Below are 11609 nucleotides of genomic sequence, written 5' to 3' on the forward strand. Positions count from 1 at the left end.
GCCTGAAATTGAAATTCAGATTAAAAAGATCTACTTAGCTCTTGAAATTTTTCTAACGAACTGGAACTCTGGCATATTTAAAAGCTCATGTTATTCTTTTAGCGACAGCATTCCTAATTAAACAAATGAAGTGCAATTTGTTGCTGAGACTTGTGGCAACGCAGGAATTAGGACACGTCTATGTACGGAAAGTCTGAATTGCTCCTGATGATGCCGAGTTATTTCGTTTTCCACCCCCATTCCCTCTGTTCTCCCGTTTTAAATGTATAATTATGCAACTTACGGTCATCAGAACACGAAATATTGCATTTATTAGGAAAAGTTTTCTGGAAATGGTAACTACATTTGAAAGAATATATTTTATTTCAAAGAACGGGTAATTATTCAGGTGATGGTTCGATTTAATGGTGGGAGGTACCAAAATACAACGTGTAGTTTTAACTTGCTCATATAAATACTTTCAATTGTTATTACAATAAATTATCGCGAAACAACTTAATAATTATGGCGATTTCAAGACCCTCAACATCATGAATCGATATTTTCTAGTTCTTTTGCCTAAAAGTTATGTAAAGCACGTGTAATGCACTTATTATAGACAAATACATTTGAATACAACAAAAAATGACATCGAACGCACAAAATTGAGATAATCGATGAAACCCTATAGTAACTTCGATATGCGATAATTAGTTTTCTAACCCCATTTATTTGCGAATTTAATGCGTCTCTGAAATACCAAGTGATTGGTATTGACATCATTGGTTTTCATCAAATATATTGAAAGTGATGGCCGAAAAAAACGATAAAAAAATAAATTTAAAATCCAATTTTTTCGAATTTTATTGATGATAACATTTTTAGCTTTCTTATGTTGAAATATATCCGAATATACTAAAAATTTTAATCCAAATGCACTAGAACAAATTTTCCATTTTGGGGTCCGAGGTCATATAGGTAATTGAAACCACTCTCTTAAGATATAATTATAAAACTCTCACATCGACTAATGCAAAAAAAAAATTAAGTTTGACTGAAAATTCGCTCATTTATAGGTGTTTGAAGTTTAACTCACAACTTCGTAACTTTCAGCAATAAGTCATTTAACAGATAATCCAATTTATGAAATTATGGAAATTTTGTCATGTGGTATTCAAAACTCCACTATGAACAACTTTCAAAATATCGCTATTAGATCTCTTTTCAGGTTACACTTTGACCTCGATAAAATAGTCTATTCTATTTTTGAAATTGCAATTACTTCGCAAAATATAATTTTGTAGACGATGATATTTTAGTTCTGAACAATTCCTGAACAATACTTTTCAGTATGTATACTGTCAATTTATTATTTTTCCATGTGTGTCATCTATTACGAGTATAAAAATAATTAAATGAGTAGTCTCATATTTTCATGTGCATGGTCTAATATCGTCTGTTACACGAGAAACTCATTTGTGATTAGGCAACCGAGAGCACTTCAGTTCGAAAGCGCAGTCGGAGTCAGATGTCGTTACGCACGACGAAACTTGATACGAAAGTATATTCGGGGTTTCGGGAACAAACGAACATTTTACAGGGAACTAATCCGTGCCAAACTTGGCAAGAAAGTCTGTCACGATGTCTACAAAACCCACAAAAGTGATCAGGCCAAAGGAAGAGGTTTATTTTTTGCAAAATCGGGTTTTTGGGTCTCGGATGCGAGTACCCGTCAATCTAGTCACACTCGAGTGATTTCAATGTTTACAGGGCACTGAGCTCTGTTTCCGGGCAGAGCGTTTTGCAGACTATATTTTTACAAATATATTCAACAAGTGGGCAGTGGCTTACAAGCAAAGCATTTAGGGGAAGCGTGAACGATTTTAATGATGGACTATGATTAAATAGCCAGCTCGTGGTGTCGACCATATCCAATGATGTTCCTCATTCCCGCAAATAGGCTAAATAACGTAGTCCCTCGGAATTGGGCGACGACGATTGGGCACCAACTCCACTATATTTAAAACGAACTGTATTACTTGCGTGAAATTGTCATACCATTTTTTATTGAAAACCGCTAAAAATAACGCTGTGAGTGGCTCACCATATGCCACAGAAAACGAGTAGCCCAACTGCAGCAAAAAATAACATGTGACCGAAATGCAGCAAATAGATGTATATATATATATATATATATATTCATATATACTACATAACAGGGCGTCATCAATTATATTTGTGAATTATATATATTTGTGAAGTCTGGTCAATAGTTAACCAGTTGCCCACCTGAATGAAATCCTCCAAAAGCACACAAAGTAGCCTACGTCACGATAAGTATATTATCACAAGATATTTCCAGCTCTTAAAATGACGAACTGGACAGTGCGTGAAACATGTGTATATATGCATAATACGTCGCAGTTCTCTGAAGGCATAGTGTCCGCTGTGAATTACGTCTCTCACTACTTTTATGGTATATATATATATATATCACTGAAGCGTGATAAAGGTCTGCCTTTTATTGCAAAATTTATGTTTTATGTCTTCACCAAGGTTTTTTGTACTAAATTATTGCAACAGTGCTAGGAAGACTGTTATTTTATTCTTTCTTATGTGTAGATTTTTAAATGATCAATTGTTAGTTTTATTCTACTGCATTCGAATAGATTCCGCAAGCTGGAAGGAAAATCACTTGGAATGATCTTTGAGAAAAACAGCACACGCACTAAAGTATCAACAGAAATTGGAACGCACTTGTTAGGAGGACATTCTTGCGTTATAACGTTATGAAGACGTTCAGGGCAGCAATAAAGCAGGGTCGGTAATTAATTAGAAGCAAGCTTTTAATTAGATTTTCTAGAGCAGGGTGGTCCAAAGTTGTCCGCTTCCGGGGCCACAAAATTATTTTTGCATTCTTCGGGGACCACAATAGTGCCAAGAATAGATAAACAGCGCAATACAGAACAAACACTTCTAGTGTGCAAACACAGTGATCAATATTTGTCATTTGACTCATTTATCAAGCTAAAACATGCGAAAATCACAAAAAAAAACTCACTAAAACGTGCCAAAGTCTTTCTCTATACCTACATTTAGTGTAAGATTCAAAACTCTTCATAACTGAGAAAGTGCCTCCGCACATGTTTTTAAAAACATTGCTTCCTAAAAGCAGTATGCCAGGAAGTCGCAATTAGTTTGGTTGTCGCACCTGTTTTCCCTCAGGTTTGCTATCGGTTTTGCTTCAAACTTGGAGTATGGTATAGTTATCTATTAATGCCGAAACCGGAAAGATATGGCAGAAATTGTCATTTAAATTTGTAACGAAATTTATATAAGCTCAATATTAGAATGAGTAAACATTGTTTGAATATGAATTGTCATTTCTGTTGAAAGCTACAATTTTAGGCATTTACCACGAATGACTAACTTTTAATTCATTTGTAATTGATTACATTTTAAGTAATTTACGTCAATGCGGGGAACGGCCCAGTAGTTCATTATTTCTTCACCATACTTAAAATACGCTAAACAATCTTGTAGCTTTGGCAACTTAGGCCCGGATATGAGATAGCAAAATATGTGAGTGTTATCGGAAGAAGTAAACGACTAGTTTGAAGAGAAAGGTGTGAGAGAAGTGAGTGCACACGATGCACCCCTACCGTTGAATGGTTACGTCCTTTATTATCGGCTTGTAAAATGTAGAAATACTGTCTTTATTAGTATTTATATATATATATATATATATATATCTCATTCCTTACGCAATTGGATAAAGTACAGAAATAATATTCATATATATGAGAAACTTGGTAAAAACATACTACATAGAATGTGGATTCATCGAACACTGCCTCGATGTAATACACTCAGATGTGTTACTCATATTCGAAAACAATCTACATCACCAAAAAGGTAGGAAATACATATTTAAATCAACCCAAACTACTTTTTTTTACAAATAAAAAACAGAGTTAGTTTATTGTTTACCTTTTCATGCCCACAGTGTTGCATCTACAAATCATGCTCAGATATGTCGACAGCAGGACATCTCGATGAAAGGAAGAAGTTTGCTTTCACTAGCAGACTATACTAGAGAAGATCTTATTCTTTTATTGAGCAGTGCTGCTGACCTAAAGTTAAGGATGAAGCAACTGAACGAAAGGTATTACAAATCTTTCCCAATGTCTTCCTTTGTCGTGGAAGATTGAGAAGGGTAGGAATAGGGTGGGGTTTCTGTGTTTATCCTGGGAATCGAAAAGATGATAAGACAGCTCAGTCATATATATATGATGAACTCTTTGAATGAAGCTTTTTTGAATTCCTCTCGATCATACTCTAGGTCGATTTCATTGTAGCATATAGTTCTAGAATCTAGATGATGAAGGAAGCAATAACCGACCAGCTGTTACGTGATCCAGGAAAACTTTCATAAGTACACTTAAGCATCGACATCGCCTTTATAAATGTTATAAATAGCGGGGCCACAATTTATGCATGGTTTTTATAAATCTATTCAATTTGGTATACGCTAAATTTATTCAAAGTGCAATAAATCGCCATTAATAATACAATTTGTCTGTTAATTCATAAGTTACGCTTCAAAATAGTTGAGGAAATTGTTTTAAATCAGTTTGTAAGCTATGGTGTAATGATGGAGACGTACCATCAAATTTAAATATCCTTCTAATGATCATTGCGCCGATAAGTTGATGTTAATGATCATTTTAGGTTAAGATCAATTGTTTGTTTTATCCTACTGCATTCGAATAGATTCCGCAAGCTGGAAGGAAAATCACTTGGAATGATCTTTGAGAAAACCAGCACACGTACTAAAATATCAACAGAAATTGGAAAGAATTTGTTAGGAGGACATTCTTGCGTCATACCATATGAAGACGTTCAGAGCAACGCTAATGGAGGGTCGGTAATTAATTAGAAGCAAGCTTTCGGATCTTCCGGGAACTCGTTTATGAATATTGATAAATCAATGAATTAAGACAATCGTTAATGTATCTGCTAACACTCTCGCTATAGTTCATATATATACAATGGAAATGAGCAGTGAAAAAAAATACTTTACTCTGTCGATATATATAAAGTGTATAGCCTATACAAAAGAAAAAAATCAAAATTTAAAGAAGAAAATAAATAATAAAAAGTAGATGAAATGGTCTACAGGGAAAGCACATTTTTTACATTTTATTATTATTATTAATGGTATTGAAGTAACTGTGCTTACGTGACCATCTCGTGTTCCCAATATGCATTTTATTGCATCGAGCTCATTAAATTCTAGAAATGTTGACCAACACGTGCTGATCGGTATTGGTTACTGGTAAAGCCGAGCACTGAGTTAGTAAAACGAAACGAAGGACAACCGGGAAGGGGACGCTTGGCAGAATGAGAGCAGTGTTTTAAAAGCAAATTAGGGTGAAATATCGGATGTAAAATTTCGGATGTAAGACTCAATTGAAAAAAAAAGTAAAATACTTCCGGCGACTACTTGCATCTTTAATTACATAAAATTTTAAATCGATTGTGGCCCCCTGTTATGAAAAAAAGCAATTTCAAAAACATAAACTCTACTCAACAACAATAACACAAATTTTAAAATTTATAAACTATAATTATTCAATTTACTACTTTGTGTCCGATAGTTAATATCAGCTTTGAAGATATTTTTTTAATAGTATCCATTATCTGGTATGTATGATTTCGTTTTCACATCATCAATCATTCAGATATCGGCACGTGAGAGATCACCAAGATCGCTTACCATTTCAACAATGCTGGAGCAGTGCAACGAGGATGTTTATCCTCACTGATCAGGGACAATTTCGTTTGTGTGCGTGTGTGATATAATTTAATACCTATTGGGGAGTGAATATGTGCCACTTCTTTTGTGATCTTCTATTCTGATCTTTTACTCTTCAAAATATTAAACCTTACATGAGATTTGTTTGCTTTTCTGATTCTGTCCCAATTATTTTGTTTCTGCGGATCATTTCCGTTATGCTGATTATCAGGTCGAAATTTGTTTCTCATACTAAATCGTGTAATTCTGGCGCGTAGGAAATTGAAATTTTGGCAATATTTTCTCGTGAGCTTCCGTCGTTCTTCCCTCGTAGTTAAGTTAGTCATTTTGTTGGCTCCAGTTATCGCGTTTGGTTTCGAGTTAAGTTTGGAAATGTCTCTAAGTGCATTAAGAAGAGTACTTCTTTCGCGTGTAACTTCAACATATACCTATTCAACAGCAGCAGCTGAGGAGAGTCGTATATGTACTCTAATTCCGGGAGACGGAATTGGCCCCGAAATTTCGGCTGCCGTTCAAAAAATTGTCGAAGCATCCGGTGCTCCAATAACATGGGAAGAACGCGATGTTATGGCCGTCAAGGGACCGGGAGGAAAATGGGTGATTCCCGCTGATGCTGAACAGTCAATAAAGAAAAACAAAGTCGGTCTTAAAGGTCCGTTGGGCACTCCAATTGCTGCCGGCCATCCATCCATGAATCTTTTGCTTAGAAAAACATTTGGACTTTATGCAAATGTTAGACCATGTGTATCAGTTGAAGGTTTCAAAACTCCATATGAAGATGTGAACATTGTGACTATTCGAGAAAATACAGAGGGTGAATATTCTGGAATCGAGCATGTGATTGTTCCTGGTGTTGTTCAAAGCATAAAGCTCATTACTGAACAGGCTTCAAGAAATGTTGCTGAATTTGCATTTGATTATGCAAGGCAGAATGGTCGTAAAACCGTAACTGCAGTTCATAAAGCAAACATAATGCGAATGTCTGATGGTCTTTTCTTACGCTGCTGTCGGGAAACTGCCGAGAAGAATCGCGATATTAAATTCAACGAGATGTATTTAGATACAGTTTGTCTCAATATGGTTCAAGATCCAAACCAGTTTGATGTTTTAGTGATGCCTAATTTATATGGTGATATCTTGAGTGACTTATGTGCTGGTCTTATTGGTGGTTTAGGAGTGACACCAAGTGGTAACATTGGGGCAGATGGTGTGGCTTTGTTTGAATCTGTGCATGGTACAGCACCAGATATTGCTGGAAAAGATCTTGCGAATCCCACCGCACTTCTTCTGTCATGTGTGATGATGCTGAAGCATCTTGGTAAAGTGAGCTACGGAAAAAGAATTGAAAAGGCATGCTTTGACACTATCAAAGAAAAAAAGTCACGTACAAAAGATCTCGGTGGAGATGCAACATGTTCCGTCTTCACTGATGAAGTTTGTAGACGTGTGAAAGATCTTTAAAATTATAACTAAAAGTTCAATTTATTTATTTACAAGCAACACAACTGTACTTTGTTAATAAGTTTCAAGTATCTGCCTGCAAATTTTTGTTGTTTTTCTTTATGACGCCTTACACTGTTCCAGTTTTTGCATTTCCATTGCAGTATCTTTATTTATAGATGTCAACAGTTTGGTAGTTTTGTATTGTGATGAATAGTTATGTCCATAGTAGCCTATTTATTACAATGAAAATGTTTTGTGCTCTATATATTATTTGACCTCATGCTGTCATGGTTTTGCTAACTGACTATTCTGGACACTCATTGTTATGTTCTGCTGCTATGTTACCATTTCAAGTAATATACTTTTTTTCATTTCAAAGAAGCTTAAGTACAATAAAATAATACCAATTTTTAAAGATTTATCAGTGAAAATGATTTCTTTGAGGAGCTGTCTATTAAATGTAAGTTTGAGTTTTCCTACGAATACCATATTTTTTAAATATGATTTTTTTATATTATATCAATATTTTCACCATTTTTATTTCCTGTGCTAATAAGTTTTCTCATTTATGTTTGTTAGAAGGCTTAATAATGGAAGCATATTGAGTGAAAAGCTATTTAACATGATATGCACCTTGCCTATTTAATAAATTCTTTGTTTTATAGGTGTTATCCAAGACATTGAAAACTAATTCAAGATTCCTTCATAAGACCACGCTATCATGTCGTCCACTAGGAATTCCATTCGTCATTGAACAATCTGGTAGAGGAGAAAGATCGTATGATATTTATTCTCGTTTGCTCAAAGAGAGGATCGTTTTTGTTATGTCACCGGTGACAGTTTCTATCATTTTTGTTTCTAGTACTGAAATATTTGTCTCATGTAGCATATCTTATTAATCTAGTGCATTAACTCGATAAATATAGAGAGGGTATATTATATGAATATCAATGTACCATTTTTCATAAAAATACCTATTCTGTTTTGCGGCCACAATTATCTAGTGGTTGAAGTATTTAACTTAATGGGGTTTGCAGGTTCGAATACCTTGTGGGGTTAATTATGTACGAGGGGATTGCTGGACTCCTCTTGCTGGACCGCCATAGGGTGGTTCACGTAACGCTGGTCAGTTACGGCTTCCTCCACCATCAAGTTCATGCATCTGAAAACAAATAGCTGAATAACTAACTGGGCCATTCTAAGCAAAAGTTGAATTCTATCAAATTTTTAAAAATGTAGTTAAGTAATTTTTTTTTATTTTTGATATCAAAAGACATTGGAATTTTATTGGACTGCATTCATTTCATCGAACAATTTAAAATTTCACCCAGGTTTTTGATGGTTTATAAAAAATGGCCTGAAATGTAGAAATTTTGGTATATTGACATATTTTGTGATGATTCCTGACACAAAGTGTTTGATTGTGTGGTACAGTTATTTCATATGGAATTGACACACTGGATTTAAGTTAATGAAGTTTAAATGTTTGCAGTGCTGTAGCCTGTAGGACATTTCTTCACCCATTTAACGATTTATTACCAGAATTTTAAGAGATGATAGAGGCCGCTATTCCGAAGTGGAAAAATGTTCTGTAGTGTCACGTCCTGTAGTGTCACACACATACAATATGCACATTATTGGTATGGGTTTTCAGTGTTACATTAATAAATAACTTGAGCAACACATAGAGGGGTAGTTCAGCTACTGCACCAGAAAATATTATGGGCTCCTACTGCACCATCGCAAAAATTTACAGCACAACACAACGTACTGTTAGTGCATGATGGATTTGCCGTCCTGTAGTGTCAGGCTATATTTTACTATATTTTTTTATCTACTAAGTAAGGTTGGGTGTACTAAGTAAGGTTGGGTGTAACTTTTGTGCAATTTTTTACATATCCAATAAAGCAACTGATTGTACAATGAAACAAAACATGTAGCTGAAAATGTGAAAATATATTGAATTTAACAACATGCAAAATTTCTGGAATTGTCCTTTAGTGTCACTTGGAATAGCCCAACTACGATAATTACATACCCGACATGGAGTGATAACCGGATGAGAGGCCGTGGTTCGCCAAATGATTGAGCCATCTTATCGGCTTCCCTCTCATTCTGGATAAATTTGTAAATCCCATCATATCAATAAATACGTAAATCCTATATATTCAAATCACAAGCCCACTACCTCACCCTGTGATAAACTTGGTGGGCAATGTGGACCAGAGAATTCTGGCCCCTCGGAATGAAAGTAGCCCCTTACCTACTAGTATCTGCTTATTTAGTGCCTTGTTCGGAGTGTCAGGCATAAAATCATTATATTTGAAATGTGCATGGTCAATATTCACTAGAGTGTTCTCTCAAATTATTTGATTTACACCTATCGACAATTTCAATTTATAATTTTTATTCTCTTCAATTTTGTTTGTTTTATTCAGATTGACGATTTTGTGTCTGGATTGATTGTAGCTCAGTTACTTTTTCTTCAATCCGAAAGCAACAAGAAACCTATTCACATGTATATCAACTCTCCTGGTCAGTAGATAAAGGTAGATATTTATAAAATCTTTTTCAGTAGTATCCAAATGGTTTTATCGCTTGCTATTATCTCTAACATCAACTTAACTAATTCTCTTGATGAAGTACCAGTACTTCTCCTTTATATCCCTGAAATTGTCGTTTCAATATAACAACATTTTTAGGTGGTTCAGTAACAGCTGGTTTGGCAATCTATGATACAATGCAACATGTTCATTGTCCTGTTGCAACTTGGTGTATGGGACAAGCAAGTAGTATGGGTTCATTACTATTGGCATCTGGTACAAAAGGCATGAGGCAATCGCTCCCTCATTCTCGAATCATGTTACATCAACCACATGGAGGTGCTCAGGTATGAGTTTTAATGCTGGTTGTGAGATTGATGTTTTCTGTTTTAAACACCTCTTTTCTATAGGGTGGTTGTTAGAAAAACAGAATTTATTTTTACAAAGAATACTTTAGACACAGTTTTTTAAAGACATTTTTCATATTACACTCATAATTGCTCAAATTGTCATCTGTGCACTTCAGATCAGTGTCTTAACCTAGAAGTCAATGCTTGTGTAGCATTTTGAAGGTTAACTTGTGAGATATCATTCCAATTCAACCTATGCCTCTACGCATTTTATTCGTGTTCATCTGACCTTCAAGTTTTCTGCTTTTCTAGCGATCACCCTGTGTCTTTGATTAAGGTAAAAAATAAATTAGTATGCTTGCCTGAAGGTAGTATCACTGTAGAAATTGACTTCCCATTTATGCCATATGATATATGTTAATTGCGCTATTTTACCACATTTGTAGTGGTGGAAAACTATTAGTTTTTTTTTCTTTCTGTTGTAAACTTCATATTTTTCTCTCTATTTTTAGGGCCAAACAACTGATGTTTTACTGCAAGCTGAAGAAATGAAGAGATTACGACATGAGTTGAATATGATTTATGTTAAGCATACGGGTCAACCCATTGATGTTATAGGTATGCTAATATACATTCTCATAAAAATGATCATATAAATACCATATTAATGTGTTGTTTAAAAGCCCCTAGATTCTTGGTCGCTTATCTAATCATGTCACGAGTCATATTGGCCTCAAATCAAGATCGATTCGCAACATATTTTGAAGTTTTATTCCAAAGTCAAATGGAGTCACTGAACTCTCGGGTCACAAGCCGAGGTGTTGAATTTTCATCTGTATTTCGAAAAAAAAATTTTGTGAAAGCTTGAATAAAAGTCAAGTCTCTGTCATGGTTAGTTGCGTTTGAGTTATGTTATTCCATTTGGATGATCTGAGTCATTTTGAGTGCTTTAAACACATTACCTGATTAAATCCGAATTTAGCTGATATGATCTTCCTTTCTAGCAATAATATTATGTATCTTAGATTAATTTGTTCAAACAATTTTCACAGAAAAAGCACTGGATCGGGATAATTTTATGAGTGCTGATGAAGCAAAATCATTTGGTATTATAGACTCTGTTCTGAATCCTACTCCTAAAGATGACACAAATGAGCAGACATAGTTTTTCTATGAACTATATATATAATTGCTTAATTATCATTATGTGGTAATTGCAAACTGCCGGTTGATTGTTGAACTAAAGTTGAGTTGCTTAAAAAGGAGCATTGATGTTGCTTTGTGTTTTTAATGTTTCACAGAGGCAAAAGTGCGTTCTGGTCCAGAACTTCTGGATTTTCATTTTTTTTCCTCTGGAGAATTACACAACAAAAATCACTAATAAAGTACAATTCGATTTTCTTAGGCTAGGATGTTGTTTATCGTGACTCAGTGTTTTATGAGAAAATTGATATATAACAAAAATTATGCGTGCAT

General features: G+C 34.7%; 2 protein-coding genes across 2 annotated transcripts; both read left to right on the top strand.

Moving 5' to 3' along the window:
• Nucleotides 1–6068: 6068 nt before the first annotated feature.
• On the top strand, nt 6069–7621 carry LOC144428126 (isocitrate dehydrogenase [NAD] subunit alpha, mitochondrial-like). The gene has a single exon (XM_078116845.1). It carries the CDS (start codon nt 6170–6172, stop codon nt 7256–7258), a length of 1089 nt encoding a protein of 362 aa, XP_077972971.1. The 5' UTR covers nt 6069–6169; the 3' UTR covers nt 7259–7621.
• LOC144428127 (ATP-dependent Clp protease proteolytic subunit-like) lies at nt 7566–11518 on the top strand. The gene is made up of 6 exons (XM_078116846.1): nt 7566–7700; nt 7906–8073; nt 9679–9775; nt 9943–10130; nt 10646–10751; nt 11186–11518. The coding sequence occupies exons 1-6, from the start codon at nt 7566–7568 to the stop codon at nt 11296–11298; spliced, it is 807 nt and encodes a 268-aa protein (XP_077972972.1). The 3' UTR covers nt 11299–11518.
• The last annotated feature ends 91 nt before the right edge of the window (nt 11519–11609 follow it).

The sequence above is a fragment of the Styela clava genome, chromosome 10 (genome assembly GCF_964204865.1).
Source record: "Styela clava chromosome 10, kaStyClav1.hap1.2, whole genome shotgun sequence".
Taxonomy (NCBI): domain Eukaryota; kingdom Metazoa; phylum Chordata; class Ascidiacea; order Stolidobranchia; family Styelidae; genus Styela; species Styela clava.